The sequence below is a fragment of the Diorhabda carinulata genome, chromosome 9, assembly GCF_026250575.1.
Source record: "Diorhabda carinulata isolate Delta chromosome 9, icDioCari1.1, whole genome shotgun sequence".
NCBI lineage: Eukaryota > Metazoa > Arthropoda > Insecta > Coleoptera > Chrysomelidae > Diorhabda > Diorhabda carinulata.
Genome location: NC_079468.1, coordinates 23,494,144 through 23,521,699, shown reverse-complemented (window position 1 = coordinate 23,521,699; position 27,556 = coordinate 23,494,144). Strand labels below are relative to the sequence as shown.

The following is a 27,556-nucleotide window of genomic DNA, read 5'->3' as shown; positions in this document are numbered from 1 at the left end:
ATCTGTCTATTTGCGACTGGCATACGGCTAGACGCGAAACAAGACCGAGTTAATAGTCGACAGTCGTGAGTTTTATTGAATTGTATACATGCAAGGTTCGTTTTAGAAAGTTACCGCTAATATTGACATGAATTTAGTACGAGTTCGGTAAATTATTATATAAACATGTACAATTACGTTCAGTATTTACTTTATAGAACTAAAAAAAGTATATAGCAATCTTAAAATACCGATATAATATTTACGTAAAATGAACGATGGCAGTGTTAGTTTCCAATATAAGTGGACATATTCAAAACCAGTTGACTCGATCTTTAGAACGAATATTGGAAGAAGCAAACCAAAGTGGAGAGTTGAAATTAAGTAACAGAAAATTGAAGGATTTTCCCAAAACCAACGAAAAATACAATTTGAGTGATACTGTAATTGCAGGTAAGTTCTTATTAAATTTTTATTTAAATTCTCAGAATGGTGAATAATAAAACGTTTTTATTTCATTATTATTTCATGGCACGTATAGGTTTTGTCTTTGTGTGTGGTTTCTTCGATTTAATACAGGAAGTCTTATCAACGAGATAAATACTTGAATAGTGCGTTTTTATTCAAACTTTTGGAATGTCTGTTTATTTTTATTATTTACATTTATGTTTATTCTAAGTTATGAAATTATTCACGTAACAAATTTTTTGTGTAAACGTACAGAGATAAGGGAATCTGGTGTGTTATAAAACTGTCAGTGGTGTAAATACCACATTGTGTGGTGGTGACTATTCTTTGAAAAATTCGTGTATAAATAGACATATTTTTGGTTAGGTTAGGTTCAATGAATTTTGTTTATTGTTTGATTTATTCCTCAATAGTTTTAATCAATTTAATGCATCATCGGTTACAATATTTGTTATAAAAATAAATTTTTTTTCGTCTTAAATGTTCTGATGTGAACTTTTCGTTCTTTTACTTTACACTGTTTCCTACCATTGTTTTTAAACGGCTCCAAAGCACACAAAGAATACTTAACTTGACCTGGAAAAAGGGTTGAAGGTTCCCATGCTTTCTATTGTTTTCATTAAGCAGAAATATACATTTTTTTCTTACAAATAGCCGCCCAAGCAGAAAATATACATTTCATTTTGACTGTGGGATGCACAAACAAAGAAAAGACACCGCACTATACAGGGTGTTACGAGACTCGATGCCAAAAATTCGGGAGTGAGTGTTTATTCTCGATGGAACCCCTCCCTATTTTCTAAAAACCCATTTTTTGGGCTTAAAACTCATAAACACAATTTTGTAATTGTGTACCTTGATTACAAAATATCCCGCGCGGGCTTAATCTCTAAGAGCAGCGTAGGTCGATTTAGGCGTCGTTCGAGAAGCGTTTGTTGCAATGCCGGGTGTGAAAGGTATAGGAACGTAGGTATGTTGGTTTTTCCTGAAACGTACTATAAGTTCAGTACTGGAATTAAAAAGATTATTTGGAATATTCCAAATTTTATTATCTGTTCATGATGAATTATTAGTTTATAAGTTTTGATTACGTTTCCACCAGATGTCAGTATGTAATAGCAACATTTCCGGTGATTCATTGAAGATCTGAAGAAAAAATTCATTATATATAAAAAAAATAGGTTTATGTAGATAATATAACGATGACTGTTTGTGTAAATATCAGATTTAATGATAGTCGTTGATTTAGTTGTTGTTTCCTGTCAAACAAAAAATAATTTTGGCCAATTTCACGATCACTTTTTTTATAATCAACAAAAATCCCAAACTATTTATTAAATCGCGTAATTTTATAGATAAGATACCGAGATAATATTTCGATTTATTATATCTACAGGGTGTAAAATTTAACGTTTAAAAAAAGTTTTAATAACGCACTTTCCCCCACCTAAAATTCACGATCTTGCCCTCGGCGATTCTTCCTTGTTTCCTAACCTCAAAATTTCGGATCAGAAAGACCGCAAATTGAAATTGTATTATACAGGGTGTTTGTAGTTTAGATAGAAAACTTTCTATCCTAGAGAACTTTTTCGAAAACACCCTGTACATTAGTATTTTATATTTGGCTTTTCCGATGTACCCTGTATAATAGATGTGTTTATTGTAAAAGTATTTTCACGTAAAATTTAGACAGGAAACTATGATAAAATCGAAATATTATACATTTGATTCATCCATCTGTCGCACCCTCTTCGGAGATGTTACCAAATAAAAAGAAATCTTGTGCAGACAATTAACATCCAGATGCTATTCTGGTAGAACTTTTTGGCACGAGCCACATAAACATGTGTTTGATAAAAGGGGGAGAGAACTCGAAAAATTCCACCAAAAATATTAATTCTGTTGTTGGTTTAATCCAAGTCGAAAATTTTCGGGATCGAATTCCATTTTTTGACTGTAAACACTCGTATGACAAGTGACAATACGTACTTAGTACGTCCACCATTTAAAAACGTCAAACTTCAAAATGGCAGCATCAGATTTGACATATTCAAATCAGTGTTGCCATATCTCGGAATTTAAGTACTAACCCGCGTATATTTTATAGTATAAGCGCTTAAACTGTGATTTTTAATCGAATCACGATTTTCTCCAATTAAATATTTTTCAACGGGCGTTTGCTTTCCCTATTTTCAAAGCGAATTTCGCCCCCAACTAAACCTTAACTGTCCCATCCGGCCAGACGGTCGAAATTCTCATTATTCTCGTGCGAGAACCCCAAATTTTAGGGGATGAATATTTGACAGGATCGATAAAAACCTTCAACTCCGTAAACTAAGTTTCGGACCCAATTACATTACCATGTGTTCGTCCGAATGGAATAATTCCACCCAAACAAAACAAAACGAAATTGATAACTGAAATTTTATGATATCCATTTATAATAATGGGCGTTGGAGACACATCGATACAAATAAAGTACTCAAGTGCCCAAGGGACACCCAAGAATCAATCATCTGTGATTTGGGTCCCTATTAGGATCGTGTACTTAACGACTACGATAAAAGTTGAATTTAAATGAACATTTTTTGATCGAAATAGACGGAAAAGGTTTTCCAGATGATAAGACGAAACGTAAGGGGCGGTGACTGTCTCTAAATGAATCAACACGAAATACTTCGACGTTAGAAATATAAAAAAATTTGTTAAATATCTCGAAAAACGTCGGTCGGTATGTATTTATAGCGGCATTGATAAACAGCCCTAAAAGTTTTCATTTCCTGACCTACAAAGGTATATTGAGCATTTTGACCTTTGATTTGACATTTAAAAAAGGATATATCGGAATCGATGCGGATATTTCAGTTGAAAAGGTCGCTATTGATCATCAATTAAACGAAGAATATACAAAATGGTGAATTTCTTATATGATATGTAATTTTTTGGTACGCGTATAACGTTTTCATACCTTTTTCTCGGTTTCTTCGATTGTGAAGATTTTTTATATATAAACAATTACTATAAATATTGCATATAATGTCAACAGAGACTTTATTTACTGACAACTAATTCCGTTATGCTTTTGACCTTTCAGTATACAACAAAAGTGGTTTATTTATTATTAATTAAGTAATGGATCATTAGCATAATTGGATAAACGAGATGATATCTAAAAAAACGATGACGTTTTTGTCTTTTGTTGATTTACGAGAATAAGTATATCAAACAAACCGTAGATAAAATATTATATGTCACAGAATATCTTTTGCAAAAAACCATCAGTTGTCTTTAGAGATTGTCTTTATTGAAAAAAAAACCGTCAGTTGTATTTAGAGACTGTCTGTACCCAAAAAAAACCGTCAGTTGTCTTTAGAGATTGTGTTTATTGAAAAAAAACCGTCAGTTGTATTTAGAGATTGTCTTTATTGAAAAAACCGTCAGTTGTCTTTAATGATTGTATTTACCCAAAAAAAACCGTCAGTTGTATTTAGAGATTGTCTTTATTGAAAAAAAAACCGTCAATTGTTTTTAGAGATTGTCTTTATTGAAAAAAAAAACCGTCAATTGTTTTTAGAGATTGTATTTACCCAAAAAAAAACCGTCAGTTGTCTTTAGAGATTGTCTTTATTGAAAAAAAACCGTCAATTGTTTTTAGAGATTGTCTTTATTGAAAAAACCGTCAGTTGTCTTTAGAGATTGTATTTACCCAAAAAAAACCGTCAGTTGTCTTTAGAGATTGTCTTTATTGAAAAAAAACCGTCAATTGTTTTTAGAGATTGTCTTTATTGAAAAAAACCGTCAGTTGTCTTTAGAGATTGTCTATACCCAAAAAAAAACCGTCAGTTGTCTTTAGAGATTGTCTTTATTGAAAAAAAACCGTCAATTGTTTTTAGAGATTGTCTTTATTGAAAAAACCGTCAGTTGTCTTTAGAGATTGTCTTTATTGAAAAAAAACTGTCAGTTGTCTTTAGAGATTGTCTTTATTGAAAAAAAACCGTCAGTTGTATTTAGAGATTGTGTTTATTGAAAAAAAGTTGTCTTTAGAGATTGTCTTTATTGAAAAAAACCGTCAGTTGTCTTTAGAGATTGTCTTTATTGAAAAAAAACCGTCAGTTGTCTTTAGAGATTGTGTTTATTGAAAAAAAACCGTCAGTTGTATTTAGAGACTGTCTGTACCCAAAAAAAAAACCGTCAGTTGTCTTTAGAGATTGTCTTTATTGAAAAAAAACCGTCAATTGTTTTTAGAGATTGTCTTTATTGAAAAAAAAACCGTCAATTGTTTTTAGAGATTGTATTTACCCAAAAAAAACCGTCAGTTGTTTTTAGAGATTGTCTTTATTGAAAAAAACCGTCAGTTGTCTTTAGAGATTGTCTATACCCAAAAAAAAACCGTCAGTTGTCTTTAGAGATTGTCTTTATTGAAAAAAAAACCGTCAATTGTTTTTAGAGATTGTCTTTATTGAAAAAAACCGTCAGTTGTCTTTAGAGATTGTCTATACCCAAAAAAAAACCGTCAGTTGTCTTTAGAGATTGTCTTTATTGAAAAAAAACCGTCAATTGTTTTTAGAGATTGTCTTTATTGAAAAAACCGTCAGTTGTCTTTAGAGATTGTCTTTATTGAAAAAAAACCGTCAATTGTTTTTAGAGATTGTCTTTATTGAAAAAAAAACCGTCAATTGTTTTTAGAGATTGTATTTACCCAAAAAAAAACCGTCAGTTGTTTTTAGAGATTGTCTTTATTGAAAAAAACCGTCAGTTGTCTTTAGAGATTGTCTATACCCAAAAAAAAACCGTCAGTTGTCTTTAGAGATTGTCTTTATTGAAAAAAAAACCGTCAATTGTTTTTAGAGATTGTCTTTATTGAAAAAAACCGTCAGTTGTCTTTAGAGATTGTCTATACCCAAAAAAAAACCGTCAGTTGTCTTTAGAGATTGTCTTTATTGAAAAAAAACCGTCAATTGTTTTTAGAGATTGTCTTTATTGAAAAAAACCGTCAGTTGTCTTTAGAGATTGTCTATACCCAAAAAAAAACCGTCAGTTGTCTTTAGAGATTGTCTTTATTGAAAAAAAACCGTCAATTGTTTTTAGAGATTGTCTTTATTGAAAAAACCGTCAGTTGTCTTTAGAGATTGTCTTTATTGAAAAAAAACTGTCAGTTGTCTTTAGAGATTGTCTTTATTGAAAAAAAACCGTCAGTTGTATTTAGAGATTGTGTTTATTGAAAAAAAGTTGTCTTTAGAGATTGTCTTTATTGAAAAAAACCGTCAGTTGTCTTTAGAGATTGTCTTTATTGAAAAAAAACCGTCAGTTGTCTTTAGAGATTGTGTTTATTGAAAAAAAACCGTCAGTTGTATTTAGAGACTGTCTGTACCCAAAAAAAACCGTCAGTTGTCTTTAGAGAATGTCTTTATTGAAAAAAAACCGTCAATTGTTTTTAGAGATTGTCTTTATTGAAAAAAAAACCGTCAATTGTTTTTAGAGATTGTATTTACCCAAAAAAAACCGTCAGTTGTTTTTAGAGATTGTCTTTATTGAAAAAAACCGTCAGTTGTCTTTAGAGATTGTCTATACCCAAAAAAAAACCGTCAGTTGTCTTTAGAGATTGTCTTTATTGAAAAAAAAACCGTCAATTGTTTTTAGAGATTGTATTTACCCAAAAAAAACCGTCAGTTGTCTTTAGAGATTGTCTTTATTGAAAAAAAACCGTCGGTTGTATTTAGAGATTGTGTTTATTGAAAAAAAGTTGTCTTTAGAGATTGTCTTTATTGAAAAAAACCGTCAGTTGTCTTTAGAGATTGTCTTTATTGAAAAAAAACCGTCAGTTGTCTTTAGAGATTGTGTTTATTGAAAAAAAACCGTCAGTTGTATTTAGAGACTGTCTGTACCCAAAAAAAACCGTCAGTTGTCTTTAGAGATTGTCTTTATTGAAAAAAAACCGTCAATTGTTTTTAGAGATTGTCTTTATTGAAAAAAAAACCGTCAATTGTTTTTAGAGATTGTATTTACCCAAAAAAAACCGTCAGTTGTTTTTAGAGATTGTCTTTATTGAAAAAAACCGTCAGTTGTCTTTAGAGATTGTCTATACCCAAAAAAAAACCGTCAGTTGTCTTTAGAGATTGTCTTTATTGAAAAAAAAAACCGTCAATTGTTTTTAGAGATTGTATTTACCCAAAAAAAACCGTCAGTTGTCTTTAGAGATTGTCTTTATTGAAAAAAAACCGTCAGTTGTCTTTAGAGATTGTGTTTATTGAAAAAAAACCGTCAGTTGTATTTAGAGACTGTCTGTACCCAAAAAAAACCGTCAGTTGTCTTTAGAGATTGTCTTTATTGAAAAAAAACCGTCAATTGTTTTTAGAGATTGTCTTTATTGAAAAAAAAACCGTCAATTGTTTTTAGAGATTGTATTTACCCAAAAAAAACCGTCAGTTGTTTTTAGAGATTGTCTTTATTGAAAAAAACCGTCAGTTGTCTTTAGAGATTGTCTATACCCAAAAAAAAACCGTCAGTTGTCTTTAGAGATTGTCTTTATTGAAAAAAAAAACCGTCAATTGTTTTTAGAGATTGTATTTACCCAAAAAAAACCGTCAGTTGTCTTTAGAGATTGTCTTTATTGAAAAAAAAACCGTCAATTGTTTTTAGAGATTGTCTTTATTGAAAAAAACCGTCAGTTGTCTTTAGAGATTGTCTATACCCAAAAAAAAACCGTCAGTTGTCTTTAGAGATTGTCTTTATTGAAAAAAAACCGTCAATTGTTTTTAGAGAGTGTCTTTATTGAAAAAAACCGTCAGTTGTCTTTAGAGATTGTCTATACCCAAAAAAAAACCGTCAGTTGTCTTTAGAGATTGTCTTTATTGAAAAAAAACCGTCAATTGTTTTTAGAGATTGTCTTTATTGAAAAAACCGTCAGTTGTCTTTAGAGATTGTATTTACCCAAAAAAAACCGTCAGTTGTCTTTAGAGATTGTCTTTATTGAAAAAAAACCGTCAATTGTTTTTAGAGATTGTCTTTATTGAAAAAAACCGTCAGTTGTCTTTAGAGATTGTCTATACCCAAAAAAAAACCGTCAGTTGTCTTTAGAGATTGTCTTTATTGAAAAAAAACCGTCAATTGTTTTTAGAGATTGTCTTTATTGAAAAAACCGTCAGTTGTCTTTAGAGATTGTCTTTATTGAAAAAAAACTGTCAGTTGTCTTTAGAGATTGTCTTTATTGAAAAAAAACCGTCAGTTGTATTTAGAGATTGTGTTTATTGAAAAAAAGTTGTCTTTAGAGATTGTCTTTATTGAAAAAAACCGTCAGTTGTCTTTAGAGATTGTCTTTATTGAAAAAAAACCGTCAGTTGTCTTTAGAGATTGTGTTTATTGAAAAAAAACCGTCAGTTGTATTTAGAGACTGTCTGTACCCAAAAAAAACCGTCAGTTGTCTTTAGAGAATGTCTTTATTGAAAAAAAACCGTCAATTGTTTTTAGAGATTGTCTTTATTGAAAAAAAAACCGTCAATTGTTTTTAGAGATTGTATTTACCCAAAAAAAACCGTCAGTTGTTTTTAGAGATTGTCTTTATTGAAAAAAACCGTCAGTTGTCTTTAGAGATTGTCTATACCCAAAAAAAAACCGTCAGTTGTCTTTAGAGATTGTCTTTATTGAAAAAAAAACCGTCAATTGTTTTTAGAGATTGTATTTACCCAAAAAAAACCGTCAGTTGTCTTTAGAGATTGTCTTTATTGAAAAAAAACCGTCAGTTGTATTTAGAGATTGTGTTTATTGAAAAAAAGTTGTCTTTAGAGATTGTCTTTATTGAAAAAAACCGTCAGTTGTCTTTAGAGATTGTCTTTATTGAAAAAAAACCGTCAGTTGTCTTTAGAGATTGTGTTTATTGAAAAAAAACCGTCAGTTGTATTTAGAGACTGTCTGTACCCAAAAAAAACCGTCAGTTGTCTTTAGAGATTGTCTTTATTGAAAAAAAACCGTCAATTGTTTTTAGAGATTGTCTTTATTGAAAAAAAAACCGTCAATTGTTTTTAGAGATTGTATTTACCCAAAAAAAACCGTCAGTTGTTTTTAGAGATTGTCTTTATTGAAAAAAACCGTCAGTTGTCTTTAGAGATTGTCTATACCCAAAAAAAAACCGTCAGTTGTCTTTAGAGATTGTCTTTATTGAAAAAAAAAACCGTCAATTGTTTTTAGAGATTGTATTTACCCAAAAAAAACCGTCAGTTGTCTTTAGAGATTGTCTTTATTGAAAAAAAACCGTCAATTGTTTTTAGAGATTGTCTTTATTGAAAAAAACCGTCAGTTGTCTTTAGAGATTGTCTTTATTGAAAAAAAACCGTCAATTGTTTTTAGAGATTGTCTTTATTGAAAAAACCGTCAGTTGTCTTTAGAGATTGTCTTTATTGAAAAAAAACTGTCAGTTGTCTTTAGAGATTGTCTTTATTGAAAAAAAACCGTCAGTTGTATTTAGAGATTGTGTTTATTGAAAAAAAGTTGTCTTTAGAGATTGTCTTTATTGAAAAAAACCGTCAGTTGTCTTTAGAGATTGTCTTTATTGAAAAAAAACCGTCAGTTGTATTTAGAGACTGTCTGTACCCAAAAAAACCGTCAGTTGTCTTTAGAGATTATCTTTATTGAAAAAAAACCGTCAGTTGACTTTAGAGACTGTCTTCATGATTCTGCGCTCATAAAATATCTGGTCCTTATTAGAAAAAAACTGAACCAGGTGCTATTGAAGGTCATTGTCATTTGTAAAAGTTTTACCTTCCAAAGAAAACTGCAAACTTCGAAATAAATGGTAATCAGATAGTGCCAGATCGGGGCTGTATGGGGGTTGTGGCATCACATCCGAGCCAAACTCCAATCCTGATTAAACTTCAGTCGAATTTGTTTCATTAGCATAATAATGGTATCGATCAATACTTTGACTATAGATAAAGTGTCTCTTAAATGGAATTTTTTTTGTTTATTTCAGATTTATCGAAAAATCGGTTCGGCGAATTACCGGACGAAGTTCTCGGTTTTCATTTTTTAGAAAAATTGCAATGTTATCACAACGCCATACGGTTTATACCCGATACCGTAAGCGGCCTTCAGTGTTTGAATTTCTTAGATCTCAGCCGGAATCAGCTGACCAGTCTTCCGAGAGAATTATGCCAGTTGCCAATTCAGGTAAGATTATTTATAATGTTTATTCGTATTTACAGAAAAATATCAGAAGTATCTTTAGAAAATTTTGAAAATAAACTCTTGAAAATTCGATTTATCATTGCTTCTTAATAAAAAAAAAAATTCGAAATTTATGATACACATTGTTTCATGGCTCGAGATACCTAATCCGATCCTGTTAGAATTCTATAAAATTCATATATCAAATAATTCTTAAATCTCCATACTAATTTTCAAGTTTGGCAACGTTGTTCAAAGATAACTTTATAGTTTTCAATTGTTTCCATCACTTTCTATAGTGTGAGTGAGATAGAGAGAGAGGAATAAACCGTGCCAGACTTGTCATTCTTGTCATTTAGAAGTAAGATGTAATAAAAAAAAAGGAAATTATTAAATATTGAGTACCATTCATATATAAAATAAATCTTAATCCATTAATGCCTAAAACTTTTTTAAAGGAGAAAACAGCATTTTAGTTGCATAAAAATTTGACCATAATTCTATTTTTTTATAGTAAACGAAGGATTCATAAATACGAAAATAATAGCAAAAGGAAATAACAATTATTGTTCATTTTTTACCTTCTCCCTTTTAGTAGTTTCTGTAAAAACTGAAATCTTTTTATTCTTACAAATTTCCGAATTGTCATAAAACTTTAATTGTAGTCACTCCATTCGAATTTTAAAATTTGGCAACGTTGATCGAATATAACTTTGTATAAGTGGTTCTACGGTTTCCATCACTTTCTATAATGTGAGTAAGATAAAGAGAGAAATAAAGCGCACCAGACTTGTCATTTTTTTTAATTCGTGTACAAAAACAACTGTAGCGATAAACAAATGTATTACGGGGTGACAAAAAAATTATTAGTAAATACTGTTTCTAATAAGTACTTGTTATGTTTTGCTTTATACCACCAGACTCTAATTTAGAATGTTTAATATGCATTTCCATTTTCGATTAAAATAACACCGCTGACGTGTTGTATATACGTACAATGTTTTATCGGGACATTGATCTGTTTATAAATCGTTTGGAAAATGAACAGTTACTTTATTGATTATTCTATATAAGATAATAGAAAAAAAAAATGATGTAACTGCTTTCAAAATGGATTTCATTTAATTAATTAATAATTTATATACTATATATAAAGTTTTTAAAAAAGAAAAAGACATTTTTAATTTTTTTTGTCCAATTTTTAACTCTTATACCCTTCCAAATAATAGTTGTTGTTTTTTTTTTCGTCAAAATAAGCGTTTACGTCAGCGATAACGTACTTTTCTGATGAAAATTTCTATTTCAAGTGAAATTTAAGGTTATGAGACAGTCGTTAGGGATTAGACCTGGGGAATTATCTCTCACTATACAGGGTGTTACATAAATCCGTTACAAAACATATATCGAATTCGAATTGCAAGATTTTGGTACGTTATACAAAGTCAGTTAAGAGTTAGCTGTAGCTGACTATACGTTTTTTTATATACAGGGTGGAAAGGAATTGAAACTTTTAACTTTCAAATGGAATATCCTTTATTTAATAACACAAATACAATATTTGTTTGTTACTTCAATTTTTCGTAATCATTCCATTTACCTAAAGTTTATTAAAACTTTATACAGGGTGTACCGAAATTTCGAGTTCGACAGTATGCAGTTCAATTAGAAATGTTTGATGGTGTTTCAAGACATTAATAATATGTAATAAGAATGTTTTTTTTACGATAAAATCGAAATGCAACCATCAACACATCTGTATATATTATTATTTTCTAATAAAAAACGTTCAATTTTCATCGTAACGAAAAATCTGCTGGATTAAATGTTATTTTACTTAAAACAGTGAGGATGTACAGCTATTATCAGTATACACTACCGTCCAAAAGTTTTGTACTTTTGTACTAAATCTCCGCATAGAAAATAATTTAATGTGATCTGGTTATTTTCCCAAATTCCATTTACGATGATGTCATTTTCTTATGAGTGTTTATAGAATTTGGCGCCCGTTCTATAAATACTTTTTTTGTGAACTGAGACGCCAAAAAAATAACACGCAGATGTAGAACTCGATCGCCATCGCTTGCGACTGGTTTTGGAAATAATTTTGTTTTTATAATTTAATTGCGTTCGAATAAATTAAAATATCCACCGTATAAGGTTATTTATGAATTTTATGGTTACCATTTTGTATTAAATCGCAGAACCGTCTACCGGAAGTCGACTTTGGACTCACATAAACCGGATAGGAATTTATCAATTTAAATTTTTTTCATTTTATAAGGATTCCATTTAGAATATTCGACATTTTAATGATTTAGTTGAATCACCGTCACGTCTACCAAATGGAAAAAAATAGTCCGGTGAACAAGAACTAGTTTTATACTATTTTTTTATTTTCCCGCCAAAAAAATTAATTTTAGCGGGAATCTGCACATTATTCCTTTGTATTTGAAATTTGTAACACCACCCCAAGGGGGGGATTTTTTTTTGTTGAAACTAACCGTGGAAATCGATAGAAAAAAGCACAAATTCTTTTTTTTTTTCTCGAAAAATCGATACTTTTTTTTATTTATTCGTGAATTTTATGAATTCTCAGTTTAAAATTAAAAAAAAAAACGACTAATACGTCTGGTATGTAAACGAAAACGGGAGGACGGGAAGCAACGTCGTAGTTAAGCGATTCCAAGTGTCCCTTAGACACTTGCATTTCCATTGACTTCATCAAATTACTAAACATAAATATGTGAATGTACCACCTTTACTAACTAAGCATCCTGTAACTAGAAGGAAGTTGTAAAATGGATAAACGCAACAGAAATATGGTGCCAAGACAAAATAATACTGTTTTCGTTGGATGCCCGACCATTCAATACGAAAATAAAGGCGAGTTAATGGAATTAAAAGTGTCTAAGGTACATATGGAATCGCTTAACAACGACGTTGCTTCCCGTTAGATTAATTATTAAACGATTTTCATTATTTTGCAGATTCTACTTGTCTCGAACAATTCCCTTTCGTCCCTCCCTGACGAGATGTGTCGCATGTCTCAATTAACCGAACTGGACGCTTCCTGTAACCAATTGACGCATTTACCTCCCCGTTTAGGAGAATTGAAATCTCTCCAATCTTTGGTGTTGCGAAATAATCTGTTGCTAGCCGTACCGATCGAACTGACGTATCTGAAATTGGTGAGGCTGGACCTCAGGGCGAATAGAATCAGCAACCTTCCCGTCGAGTTGAGAAACGTATTGAGTTTGATCGAATTATCGGTTGAGGATAATCCTCTCACTAGTCCTCCGGCAAGTGTAAGTATATAAGGGAATTATCCAACTAGTTAATGCTTCTTTGGGCATCGGTGCGTCGTATTTCCAAAAGGAACTTGTCAGGAAGGCGTTGCCTTCTCTTTCTTCTCGAAGCGTTTCGATACAAACGTGTCCAGGTCCAATTGAAGATCTTCTTGGCTTCCATAACCGTGGATCCGATCGAAAATGGTGTTTTCTCAATGAAGTTTCGAAAAAATGACTTTGGAGTGCTACAACTTTCACGGATTGGCTACAAAATTATCACCAGGAAGACGACTGCTCTCACTGGAATAGGTGATCCGGATTTTCATGTTCTGGACACGAAATTTTGAAGTATTAGGTCGGAGAAACGCGGCTGGACAGTCAGAAGAAGACTTGAAGGCCAATTACTGATCCCAAATTAACCTCAGCTCACCAAGCAGGAAGTTTCTGGGTGTTTTTGGCGGGCATTTCAATGGAAGCAAAATCGAGTTGGTTTTTATCGAATCTGGCAATGGAGCGAAGGGGTTAACGACGTTTCAATACACGGAAGATATTTTAGTGGATCACGTCGTTTCCTACTTTAGTTTCATTGGAAGAAACTTCATCCTAATGCGGGACAACGCAGGATTTTTGACCTTGCTCACGAAGTCTCAAAGGATCTTTTCGATTTGATCCACTCCCAAGTGCATTTTATCATCCCAAAAAGATTCGAGATCAGGAGGAATCGAATCCAGAAGACTTTATGATCTTTAGATCGGTTTTCCCTGGGTATGGGTTTCCCTCAATTTGAGTGCATAAAAAGTTGATATTCGGATAATCGCACCTCGATACATATTCAAATAGTTTTTTGTATTCCAGTTATGCAAACGAGGCAGGGTGCACATATTCAAATATTTAGAATTAGAAGCCTTAAAGTTCGATAGACGGACGGACGCCGGTGGCGGAACGTTGAGTAGGAAGTCGAGAAGAAGCGGCGCGGGTACATCACCCGGACCTCTACTTCTTACTCACAATCGACACAAAAGACAGAATGTCGATAGCGGTTACAGTACCAGTAGCGACTGTTACGATAAACGATGGTCCCAAGAAATAACTAGTAAGTAATTTTGTACCAGATTCCCATATTTTTTTTTTTTTTTGTTTAAGAAGGCGTGTAGTTCCGGTTCCTGTGGATACTCAACACTATTCCTTCATAGTTTTCGTGGGTGTCTTCTTCATTCAAATCTTTTCGTACTCGGACACCTTCTTCTTCTAAAAGTTGTTCAGTTCGTCCCGCATATGGGTTCGATCTCTCTGATTTTATCTGGAGTTTCTCGGTACCTTCTTCTAGCTTCTTGAATTTTTTTTTCTGCTCTGCTTCTACCTTTATGAAGTGCCATTTGTTTCCCTGAAGCTTCCTAACGCCTCCTTTTATCCCCTTTCTAATTTTCTCTGGTATCCTCTCCATTATCTTTCTATCTTCCTGAAACTCCTTCATTTATATTCCTTTTATCTTCCTGTCACTTTTCTTTTACTCCTTCTATCTTCCAGGAGCTTTCCGGTATCTTTTACTTCGTTTCTCCTTCTCCTAGAATCTCTTTCTGCTTTCCTTGGACTTTCTCATTCTTTTTTTCTGTCGTAACTTCCTAAAACCTCCTAGTATCTCCTTCTGCCTTCCTGAAGCTTCCTAACGTCTCCTTTTATCCCCTTTCTACTTTTCTTTGGTATCCTCTCCATTATCTTTCTACCTTCCTGGACCTTCTTCCTTTATATTCCTTCTATCTTCCTGAAATTGTTCTTTTCTCCTTTTACCATTCATAAACCCTCTTCTTCTCTCGTTCTGTCTTCCCAGTACCTTCCTATCGTTTTTCTTTTACTCCTTTTATTTTCCAGGAGCTTTCCGGTATCTTTTACTTCGTTTCTCCTTCTCCTAGAATCTCTTTCTGCTTTCCTTGGACTTTCTCATTCTTTTTTTCTGTCGTAACTTCCTAAAACCTCCTAGTATCTCCTTCTGCCTTCCTGAAGCTTCCTAACGTCTCCTTTTATCCCCTTTCTACTTTTCTTTGGTATCCTCTCCATTATCTTTCTACCTTCCTGGACCTTCTTCCTTTATATTCCTTCTATCTTCCTGAAATTGTTCTTTTCTCCTTTTACCATTCATAAACCCTCTTCTTCTCTCGTTCTGTCTTCCCAGTACCTTCCTATCGTTTTTCTTTTACTCCTTTTATTTTCCAGGAGCTTTCCGGTATCTTTTACTTCGTTTCTCCTTCTCCTAGAATCTCTTTCTGCTTTCCTTTGACTTTCTCATTCTTTTTTCTGTCGTAACTTCCTAAAACCTCCTAGTATCTCCTTCTGCCTTCCTGAAGCTTCCTAACGTCTCCTTTTATCCCCTTTCTACTTTTCTTTGGTATCCTCTCCATTATCTTTCTACCTTCCTGGACCTTCTTCCTTTATATTCCTTCTATCTTCCTGAAATTGTTCTTTTCTCCTTTTACCATTCATAAACCCTCTTCTTCTCTCGTTCTGTCTTCCCAGTACCTTCCTATCGTTTTTCTTTTACTCCTTTTATCTTCCAGGAGCTTTCCGGTATCTTTTACTTCGTTTCTCCTTCTCCTAGAATCTCTTTCTGCTTTCCTTTGACTTTCTCATTCTTTTTTCTGTCGTAACTTCCTAAAACCTCCTAGTATCTCCTTCTCTTTTTTCTCCTTCTGCCTTCCTGAAGCTTTCTAGTGCCTCCTTTTATCCCCTTTCTACTTTTCTTTGGTATCCTCTCCATTATCTTTCTACCTTCCTGGACCTTCTTCTTATTTTATATTCCTTCTATCTTCCTGAAATTGTTCTTTTCTCCTTTTACCATTCATAAACCCTCTTCTTCTCTCGTTCTGTCTTCCCAGTACCTTCCTATCGTTTTTCTTTTACTCCTTTTATTTTCCAGGAGCTTTCCGGTATCTTTTACTTCGTTTCTCCTTCTCCTAGAATCTCTTTCTGCTTTCCTTGGACTTTCTCATTCTTTTTTTCTGTCTCAACTTCCTAAAACCTCCTAGTATCTCCTTCTCTTTTTTCTCCTTCTGCCTTCCTGAAGCTTTCTAGTGCCTCCTTTTGTCCCCTTTCTAATTTTCTTTGGTATCCTCTCCATTATCTTTCTACCTTCCTGAACCTTCTTCTTTTATATTCCTTCTATCTTTCTGGAGGTTTTTGGTACTCCTCCATCTTTTCTCGTTCTACCTTCCTGGAACCTTTCTTTTATTCCTTCTATCTTCCAAGAGCTTTTCAGTATCTTTCACTTCCTTTCTCCATCTACCTTCTTGGAATTTCTTTGTAGTTTCCAGGAACTTTCCTGTTTTCTCCTACCTCCCAGGAACTTTCTTCTCTTACCCTTCTCCCTTTCCTGTTACCTTATTCTTCTATCTTCCTCGAACCTTCTTTTTGTCCCTTCCTGGAACGTCTTGGTACCAAGCCCGTTACTCGACTTGTTTTTTTGGTGGATATAATTTGGTGTAAACATTGAAATTTTCCAAATTTAGTACGAACCAATGATCAAAACGGCACCCAATCGACGTTATCTACACCGTCGACGTTATCGCCGGCTCTAGAAAGCAACAACGACGAAGACAACGTAAAAATGGACGATTTCGACAAAATGGACGGTTCAAAGGCTTCTAAAGATCACGCCAGGTTAGTGAAATCGGTTTTGGCGTCACAATTTTTGGTTTGTTAATTAAACGCATGATTTTTTTTTGCAGCGTACGTCTTAGCCCTTGTCCGGACACATTTCCCAACTGCAATGGAATCGACGATAAAAAACCATTTCAACAAATCCAAACTTACAGGTAAAATTACCACCCTTTTAACGAAACGTCTCCGTTCCGACACTCGTCGTCGTTTTTTCGTTTCCAGGGAATACAAAGAGGCCCTTAAGCAACAAAGGGCGCAAGACGTGCCTTCCATATATCGAACAAAAGACGACCAAAGTTACAAAACTGAACCGAACACCCCGACCCACCATTTATCTCCTTCGCAAACTTTGGCAACTTCTCGATCCGATCCTACACCGTTAAATTCGGCTTTCAGTAGTAGTCCAAAGACGGTGTTCGACGATACGAGCCCGACCAAGAAACCCGTACAAAAAGTACAACCGTCTAGAACGTACTCGTCGCCGATCCATACGAACGGCTTAGGGGAAAATAGAAACGGATCCTTGACGACCAGGATAAGCGGTTACGTTAAACCGAAATCGCCCGTTAAAGGACACCGCGTCGACGTGATGTCGTACGATAATGTGCCCGCTATCAAATCTGTGATTACCAATGGGAAAAACTCGACGAAAATCGGAACGATGCATTCGATACCGATACAGATGATGCCGAAGAGTCCGAAAACTGCGAAGACCATCAGTTGGAACCAGGATACTCACAATGACAAATTGTCGTTTACTATGAGGAGAGAGATTGATAAGGCGAAAGAGGAAACGGATCTCATTAATCAATTGAGAAACGTGAGTATCTTTTTACTTTTCGGGATTCCGGTTATTTATTTCCCTTATATTCGGTTCATCCGCTTTATTATTTCGAATGTATTTCGTACGTTTTTGCGCCTGTTTTCATGTTATTTTCTCACTTGTTTCCATTTTGTTTGCCGCTTACTCCCCATTTTTGCTTTATCCCTTTGTTTTCGATTTGGATGTTTCACTTATCCCCACTTTGTTTTTTCACTGGTTTCCATTTTGTTTATCACAAATTTCCATTTTGTTTTTTTTTTAATTTTCTCCATTTTGATTTGTTTTCATTTTGTTTTGTCATTTGTTTCCCTGTTATTTTATCTCTTGTTTTAATTTTTTCCATTTTGATTTCTCATTTGTTTTTTCACTTGTTTCCCTGTTAGTTTTTCATTAGTTTCCCTGCTAGTTTTCCATTTGTTTCCATTTTGTTTTTTAACTTGTTTCCCTGTTAGTTTTCCATTTGTTTTTATTTTGTTTTTTCATTTGTTTCCATGTTATTTTATCTCTTGTTTTAATTTTTTCCATTTTAATTTCTCATTTGTTTTCATTCTGTTTTATTCCTTGTTTTTATTTTGTTTTTTCACTGGTTTCCATTTTGTTTATCACAAGTTTCCATTTTGTTTTTTTTTTTAATTTTCTCCATTTTGATTTGCCTTCATTTGTTTTCATTTTGTTTTTTCATTTGTTTCCATGTTATTTTATCTCTTGTTTTAATTTTTTCCATTTTAATTTCTCATTCGTTTTCATTCTGTTTTATTCCTTGTTTTTATTTTGTTTTTTCACTTGTTTCCATTTTGTTTATCACAAGTTTCCATTTTGTTTTTTTTTAATTTTCTCCATTTTGATTTGCCTTCATTTGTTTTCATTTTGTTTTTTCATTTGTTTCCATGTTATTTTATCTCTTGTTTTAATTTTTTCCATTTTAATTTCTCATTTGTTTTCATTCTGTTTTATTCCTTGTTTTTATTTTGTTTTTTCACTTGTTTCCCGTTTTTTTAATTGTTTTCCTGTTATTTTTTCATTTGTTTCTATTGTGTTTTATCCCTTGTTTTCAATTTTGTTTTCTATCATACTCCTATTTTATATTTTCTCGTTTTCATTTTGTTTTTTCACTTGTTTCCCTGTTAGTTTTTCATTAGTTTCCCTGCTAGTTTTCCATTTGTTTCCATTTTGTTTTTTCACTTGTTTCCCTGTTAGTTTTTCATTTGTTTCTATTGTGTTTTATCCCTTGTTTTCAATTTTGTTTTCTAACCTACTTCTATTTTATATTTTCTCTTGTTTCCATTTTGTTTTTTTCATTTGTTTCCATGTTATTTTCTCTCTTGTTTCAATTTTGTTTCACTTGCTTCCATTTTGATTTCTCCTTTGTTTTTCTACTTGTTTTCCTTTTATTTTTGCACTCGTTTCCCTTTTGTTTGATCCCTTGTTTTCATTTTGTTTTTTCAGTTGTTTCCCTGTTAGTTTTTCACTTGTTTCCATTCTGTTTTATCCCTTTTTTCCAATTTGGATTTTTCACTTTTCTATTTTGTTTATCACAAATTTCCACTTTGTTTTTTTAATTTGTCCCCATTTTAATTTCTCATTTGTTTTCATTTTGTTTTTTCACTTGTTCACATTTTTACGTTTCACTTGATTCCAATCCATTTATTGTACTTGTACACTTTTTCCCGTTTCATTTTATCCCTTGTTTTTATTCTAATTTTTTCACTTGTTTCCATTTTGTTTGTCGACTGCTTCTCTTTTGTTTTTTAACTTGCTGCCATTTTGTCTTTCTTATGTTCCCATTTTGTTTTTTCACTTGCTTCCATTTTGTTTTTTTTATTTGTTTACATTATGATTTTTCTTCTTTTCTCTATCCTTATCCAATCTTCTCCTTATTATTTCTTTATTTTTTTTTTTAGATCATAGAAACCAGACTGAAAATGGCCTTGCCGGAAGATCTAGCGCCAGCTTTGACAGATGGCGTTGTATTATGCCATTTAGCAAATTATATAAAACCCAGATCGGTGGCCAGTATCCATGTACCATCGCCAGCTGTTGTAAGTTAATATCAAATAATTTCGCATTCGATTTTTTTTTGAATTAACACGTTGAATTTCAGCCTAAACTGACGATGGCTAGATGTAGGAGAAACGTCGACAACTTCATAGAGGCTTGTCGAAAAATCGGAGTCGATGAGGTGAGTGTCAATTAATTCTTCTATCAATTAATTATCTACCCCGCTTAAATGGACAGTGAGTGAGACTGTGGTTGGTTTGCAGGAACACCTTTGCAGTAGCCTAGATGTGACTGAAGCATTATGGGGAAGAGGTTTACCACGACTAGTCGATACCGTGAACCAACTCTGCCGTTTTGATCCCAAACTTCGACCGGCGACTGTCAAGGGCCCCAATCTGCAAGACACCACAGTCTCACTCCTGTTGTTAGCCATCTTCTTCGGAACATTGGCTATGTTGATCGCATATCCTCCACCGAATTAAGATAAGTAAATTTGTTAACAAGAAAGTCTTCGATATATATAAAAAAAAAAAAAATTTTTTCATATCATCATAAAAAGTAACTTTTTAACAAAATTATTATTGTTTTTTTTTTTTTTTTTGGGAAATACATTCCGAGTTCCTCCTATGAAGGTGCCAAATCAAGTTTATATTGTGGATGGTACATTAACTCAACCTACTGATTGGTAAATGTCAAAATGATTCTTCTTTGACATGTTCCGATGACTTCTGGTACATAAATGATCGTTACCACTGATATATACCAACAACTGACCTATCGGTTTCTTCTTTTGTTGCAAATTGTTGAATTCCACAGTTTATTTTCGATATATTGTAACAAAAAGGGATCATAGAGTGTTGAATCATGTCTATATGGTGGATGGTACATTAACTCAACCTACTGATTGGTAAATGTCAAAATGATTTTTCGTATTAAATTCTTTGGTTGATCCACACCTCAAAAACCTCCAGTCTGTTCATGGTGTCCAACCAAAACATGTAAAGTTGTAAGGATTTTTAATGAAAATACTTTTTTATTTTAATAATTTTTTTATAACGTTTTAAACCCTTTTGTATTTGAATTAGGGTCACTTTCTTGTTGACAAATTTGGTATTTAATCTTATTTTTAAATAATTTCCATAAATAAACAAAAAATAAAACAAATGTACTTACTTTTTGTATTTATTTTTTCAACTAATTTCCAAAGGATTTCCATTAAGTTTTTTTTATTTATATGAAATTAAGATAATTTAACATTCCATTAAGGATGAGTTTTCCTTTTTATGTATATTTCCATTTATATTATAGTCGAAAGTTTAATTTACATGAATATATATTTTAACTGGAAGCGGTTTTTAGAGTTAACATCATTATTTTTATTTTTTTTTTTTTTTTCAATTTCCGACTACAAAAATTAGATAAGTTTATAAAAACAATCATCTATACCGAAATTAATTGTTTTTCATTACCAATTTCTGGAGAAACGGTTTTATGACCGTGTCCTTTATTTCTTTTCGTAGAATTCCTTTTTTTTTCTCATCTATTCGGAAAGATTTTCTACATTCTAGTATACCGATCAAAGTTTCCGGAGGATATTTTCTATTTATACTCTCCACATCAAATTTTAATTTACTCTGACTTCAGAAATTTGATTTAATTAAGCTCTGATGTAGGATCTTTTCCTCTGCAGAGCTTGTATTGGAATATTGTTTCAAAAGCAGTAAAATCCTCGAATGGATCATTTCCTCTGCAGATTTTTTTTCTTTAAATGTATTAGTGGCTCTAATAAAAAATTCATTTCCTCTGCAGGGGATGGTTGAGTCCTGCTGATTATTTGTTTATGTTTTTGCTATTCCTTGACCATCATTATCCTTCAGGACCTTTTTTTTGTTTTCAATATTTGTTTTTTTGATGTCTGTTTTCGCTTACTTATCGAATTCAGTTTTTGGTCTACTATTGGTTAATTATTGTTTTACATCCCTTTTCGTTTTTGTTTGTTTTATATTTCTTTTAATATTTTGATTCATGTTTTGGCCTCCCTTTGTTCATTATTTCCATATTTTCTCGATTATCATCATTCTTTTGGCATCCCCTTTGACTTGATCCTTCCATTGAGACTTTGTTCTACATTTTATCGCCTATTTAACTATTCCTTCCGGTGTCTTCTTCTGTTTAGATTTTTATCTACATTTTGGCCCCGTTTTGTCTGTTACTTTCCGTTCTCTCTTTTTTTTTCTAACATCTTCTTTCACTTGATCCTCCCCATTAAGATTTTGGTCTCTTTTCCTTTCATATTTTCTTATTTCTCATTATTATCATCATTCGTCTGGTTATCTTCTTCTTCATTGCTTCTTCCATTCATATTTTCATTTAGGTTTCGGTGCCTTTTCACAATTATTCCCTTATCTATACTATTCTCTGACTTTCTCAAATTTATTATCAAATTTTTATCTACATTTTGACCTCCTTATGTCATATTATTTTCCTTTCTTTCATGTTTTTTTAATTTATTCCAATTTGTAATCATCATTCTTTTGATATTCTCTTTCGATTGATCCTTCCATTGAGATTTTGTTCTTTATTTTAGCTTCTGTTGTCTGTTATTCCCTCTTCTTTACTTTTATAACTACTTCTAAACCGGTTATCGAAAACCTTCTTCGCTTGTTTCTTCCAATAAGAATTCAGCCCCTTTTTGCCCATTATTTCTCATATTTTCTTATTTCTCTTAATTATCATCATTTTTCTGGCATCTTCCTTGTTCTTTTCATATATATTTTAGTCTACGTTTCGGTCTCAATCTTTTAATTTCTTATCAGCTATCTTTCACTTGCTCCTTCCATCTAGATTATGGTCAACGTTTCGAATTCTGTTTTGCCCTCATTTAGTTTTTCTTTTTTTTTTTTAGATTTTGTTTTAAATAGTTTTCGTTCTATAACTTTCTTCGCCGTAGGGTTTTTCGGTTACATGATTGTTTACCATTCTTATCTTCTACATTTTGTTTTTATTCTTACTGAACATACCGTTCTACACCAACACTCTGATATGAGCGTTTCGACAACCCAAATATCGTCTTCAGATACTGGAGGTTTACGATAACTTGATCAGACAGTGTAATTGGGAGTGTTGGTGTACTGGTAGTGTTCAGTATGAATATCACGAACGGTTCCAAAAATTCTTATTTGTTTTTATTTTTTTTTATTGTTATTATTATAGAGACATAAAGGTATTTTGCTATGTATTAAAAAAACGATGTGATTTTACTATTAGTGCCTCTATATTAGGTTGTAAAACATCGCATTGGTTATGCTGAAAATTAGAATTTAGATTTAGTAGGATATATTTCGGAACATTTTTTAAAATGAAATATTCGGTGCTAAATTGATCGGGTAAAGTTATTTAACGAATTAGATAATGCTAATTGGAATTGAATCCAATCGAAAATTAGGTGTCTTAGATGACCTTGTTCGGTTAAAAGTCTAGTCACCGGTCGGATCTGCAAGCAGACCGTTGAAAGACTAGGTTTAGGTACACCGAGGATGGGTTTTGGGCCCATCGCCGATCCCAGTCTGGCAAGTGAGTCCGCCTCATCGTTGCCCTGCACCCAAACATAGAAAGAGGCCAACAACTTTTCGCTAATCGAAATTAGTATTATCTAATTTGTTTTGTGAATTTTTTTAACGTTTATGAGATACTTCCAATGCAGTGAAATTTTTTTTTCTGTTGTTTTAATTAAGTACCTACATTTTATTTATCGAAGAAAAATAGTAAACTAAAACATATTCGCGTATAAAGCCAAATACCAAAAAGAAGAATATTAACATCGAAAGATATATCCGGATCCACGAAAGTTCGAATTTATAAGACAATTTCGAGACCCACCCTGCGGAAACTGGATAAAATTAAACATTAATTAGTAATGTAGGATAGAAAAATACTAAAAAGTATTTTTGGAGAAAAAAAAACGAGAAGACAGACTCTCGAAACTTCATCGGTTTTAGTCAGCCCGATCTAGCGGCTTCTGCGTCGAGCGAGGGATATTCACGTACTTATCACGCACCGATCTTTATTTTAGTTTACTATTTTTCTTCGATAAATAAATATAAAAAGGCGAAAGTCAGTTTTACTGACTGACTTAGCCCTCTATTTCTATCTACGACATTCTAGTCACTATAATTTCCAGTATTAAGAAAAATCAAAGACTGTTTTCGTTTTTTTTTTTATTATTATATCAACTTTAATTCCAAAGTAATATTCATGACGATATGTAGCCAGTTATAGTACAGTCAATATTCACGTTCCGATACATTTTCCAACGACCTATACACGATATACTGCAACAGAGCGTGTCGTAGGATAAATATAATGTACAACACGTAAAGTCCAAAAAATTCGTTGTATCATCAGGAATATTAACTGTGATTCTGTTCTAAAATTATAAAATTAAATATTGTTTACCACTTATTAAGAATTGTTCGTTTAATTTTAAAGTTTATTCGTTTATTTTTTTTATATATATATATATATATATATATAAATTCTGAGCAGCTAAAAATATGTCAGTATTTAATAGCTTTACATGAATAAATTTGCTATTTATAAAATTGTTTTATTGAATTGAGACGATTCCGTGATAAATTTGATTGTTTCCGAAGTTCCCTTCACTTTCAGTCTCACAACTATGTCCCCTTTATTCGTTTTTTTCGTTTATTCCTAAGTTATCATCTCCTCAACACTTCCCGGTCCACAATGTCTCCCTCTTTATACTTTTGTACCCTTAAACTTTAGAGCTTTCCTCAACTTAATCGAGTCAATCGTTTCCGCAACAATAACTTCCCCCATCTGCTCCCCCTTCCTCGATCCTGCCCCCCAAATGATATAAATGTCGTGGTCAAAGCCAGGTCCAGCAGCTCGGGCTTTTTTTCTCCGAACCAGGCATCCACCCTTCCGATTTCGCCGACTTCCAGCCCATCAGCTCCCTAATCTTTCCACTGTACCGTTTCCAATACCTCCTCGTCTTCATGACTCCAATTCGACCTTCAAAAAAAGTTTTCGTTTGAACTGAAATATGAAAGGTCGCATTGTCTTAGTGGAGAATGATTTGTCGTCCGGTGAATTAATAAACGCCGTTTGTTTTCGTTCTTGATTTATTTGCACACTATACACTACACTTACTTCATAATAATTCACTTATCACTATCACTTAACTAATTTACACAACCCATTTATATACCTAAATGAAATTCTGCAAAGTTCTAGAATATAATGTATTTCGAAGAAATACTGTAAATAAACCGCCTGCTATAGGAAGCAGATATTTTTTTTATAGAGGAATGTGAATGTGAAAAGTGTTTTTTTTTCAGAATCTTTTATGTTGCGCTGCAGACGTATTAGAAGGTAAAGGTCTAGTGCAAGTAGCTGTGACGGTGACTGAACTATTGAGATTCCACATGCCCAGATCTCCCTTGCACACAACTCCAATGTCAACTGTGGTTTAGTTAAAGGAGAATTTTAATTTTGGAGTTTAATGTATCACAAATAATAACGGTATTTATTTAAAAATATGTTATCGAGCGTGTATTTAATTAAAATTCGATTATAGGAATATTTTGCTTTATATTTTTTTTATACAACTACGATTTGATAGAAAAAAAGCATTCATATTTGGAAAATTATTGTCACAATTCAATTGGAACGCACTGTATATACCATAATTGTATTTTTTTCCTAATATTCCCATATTTAAACAACTTAAACGATGTGGTTATCCAAAAAGACCCTAATTTAAGCGCTGCAGAGGAAAAGAATGCTATATCGGGGCTCAATACATCATAAGACCATCTTTTATACAACCAAAATCTTCTATTTCAAAAAATATTTCGATCAAATATATTTTTATGAACATTAATTGTTATTTTCGAAATTTTTTACTGCCAAGAGCTTGATTGGGACGCCCTGTATATGCAATACTAGTATTTTTTCCTAATATTTCCATATTTAAACAACTTAAATGATGTGGTTATCTAAAAAGACCCTAATTTAAGCGCTGCAGAGGAAAAGAATGCTATATCGGGGCTCAATACATCATAAGACCATCTTTTATACAACCAAAATCTTCTATTTCAAAAAATATTTCGATCAAATATATTTTTATGAACATTAATTGTTATTTTCGAAATTTTTTACTGCCAAGAGCTTGATTGGGACACGCTGTATATGCAATACTAGTATTTTTTCCTAATATTTCCATATTTAAACAACTTAAATGATGTGGTTGTCTAAAAACGTCCTAAATAGAGCAGTGCAGAGGAAAAGAATGCTATATCAGGGCTCAAGTATCAAAACTATACAATCATCAACAAAAACAAGTCTTTTTGTGAGCATAATTGTTTTTTTTTAATTAAATCAATTATGGTGTGATTATTTTTTGAAAATCTAATAATTTTCTCTATAAAAAAAATAGTGACAGATTTTTTTAAATAAAAAAATTAATACGCACAACAATACTTTTTAAATATGATTGCTTACATAAATCTACAAATAATTTTTAGAATTTGTCTACTGCATTTTCTTTTATCGACTTTTTCATTTATTTAAAATTACGAAAATAACAAATATTTCCCTAAATCTAGGGAAAAACAATTCAAGTTGACATCACTGGCGCTAATGCGACTCAGCTGTCATGTCATCACCTTCCTTATAAATATTCTAATAACAGTGTTGCCGTACTTCTTTTAACGAATTTCTTCCAATTTATGAACAAAAAAGTCATGTTTCAAAATAATAACTAAAAAATATATTCGAGAAAATTTAATAAATACACAATTCTGTCATAAAATCTTTAAAATTCGTATAAAAACCTTCAATTTTTAAGTAGTAAAAACTGTAGTTTAAATCTGGCAACATTGACTAAATATAAATGTGGAAACATGACGGTACTACAATGTTGCCAAATACGTGAAAAATTCCTGTTTGTTATTCATTTATACCGAAAAGAATTTTTTTAGAATAGAATTTGAATTCAAAATATACAAGGTAATTCAAAAAAGTATAAAATTAATTACGTTTTATTACATCAAAATATTACTAAAACCACCCCCATTAAAAGGGGTAAAAATTAAAAAAGTGGTTTCTTCCTTATTTTTTGGGAAACAAATTTTATAACTATAATCAATTCTACTAATTAATTTACATAATTTTTGATCATCTTGTATATATTTAACTAAAACTATTTCGACTTAAAATCGTTTCGGTATAAAAGACAAAACAGGAAATTTTCATAGTTAATTCTGTCAACACTGTAATACTGTCAAGTTTCCAGAACGTTTGCTGATTAAACAGTGTTGCCAAAATTAATTATTGTAGTCGAACACAATGTTATAACCATCGAACTATATGCAAAAGCAATCACCGAACTAATAACACTCTAAAATCACGTTATTTCATTATTAAAAATTGATTTTGTTCCTCTAAGTAGATATAACCAGTTTGAAGCGGTTCGGAAAATTATATTGTGTCAATTTTATAGTAGACAATTTCTAATTAACAACATCGAAGGAGATTTGTAGGTATTGGAATTTATTTTACGTGTGATTTATTATTTAGGTTAGTGTACATTTTTTGTATTATTTATTTTAGTGTATAATTTTTATATATCTAAACATATCTCGAACAATTTATATATATATATATATATACATATATGAGTTTTCGTAGTGGGATTGTGGCAAAATTAGACACCAAAGTGTACTAATTTTGCCACAATCCCACTACGAAAACTCCAATAATTTAACCGGCAGAGATCTCGTTCCAATTCATAGGTATATATGATCGAAACGGTGCATTGTCCTCGCATATAAATCAAATAAATAATAATTGTAACTATTTTGATGTCTGACAATACTTTTTATAAGCAAATTAAGCTCAAACACAAATCGTTTAAATGAAATATATAAAACTGTAATTAGAAAAACTGATATAACATTGTTTTGAATTTCCTCGATATCTCTACTACTTACAAAATCCGGCAACGTTGTTCAAATATTATCCCTAAATCGTTCTACGTTTCAATTTTTATAATGTGATTGTTTATATGGTGTTTCAATGGAAACTGTACGCTCTATATTCAAAAACGAAATCATATCACCGGATATATAAATTTTATTACCACTATTTTGTATTTATTCGAAATATA

At 32.1% G+C, this 27,556-nt stretch overlaps 1 protein-coding gene across 2 annotated transcripts; it reads left to right on the top strand.

Annotated features, from left to right (window-relative positions):
- On the top strand, positions 1-27,085 carry LOC130897910 (leucine-rich repeat and calponin homology domain-containing protein). 2 transcript variants are annotated; one of them, XM_057806890.1, is made up of 10 exons: positions 1-432; positions 9,413-9,609; positions 12,594-12,911; positions 13,749-13,986; positions 16,394-16,544; positions 16,613-16,699; positions 16,767-17,364; positions 19,269-19,406; positions 19,469-19,546; positions 19,629-20,537. In XM_057806890.1, the coding sequence occupies exons 1-10, from the start codon at positions 258-260 to the stop codon at positions 19,845-19,847; spliced, it is 2,199 nt and encodes a 732-aa protein (XP_057662873.1). In that variant the 5' UTR covers positions 1-257; the 3' UTR covers positions 19,848-20,537. The 2 variants fall into 2 exon arrangements, with proteins under 2 accessions (XP_057662873.1, XP_057662874.1); XM_057806891.1 differs by lacking the exon at positions 19,629-20,537 and adding an exon at positions 24,726-27,085 and having other exon boundaries at positions 5-432.
- Positions 27,086-27,556: the final 471 nt, after the last annotated feature.

What these genes read in the sequence shown, in the direction of transcription:
- LOC130897910 (XM_057806890.1), top strand. Translation starts at nt 258, where the DNA reads ATGGCAGTGTTAGTTTCCAATATAAGTGGACATATTCAAAACCAGTTG. An exon ending in GAGTGATACTGTAATTGCAG is followed by an intron (nt 433 to 9,412) that starts GTAAGTTCTTAT and finishes TGTTTATTTCAG; the next exon opens with ATTTATCGAAAAATCGGTTC. An exon ending in GCTTCTAAAGATCACGCCAG is followed by an intron (nt 16,545 to 16,612) that starts GTTAGTGAAATC and finishes TTTTTTTTGCAG; the next exon opens with CGTACGTCTTAGCCCTTGTC.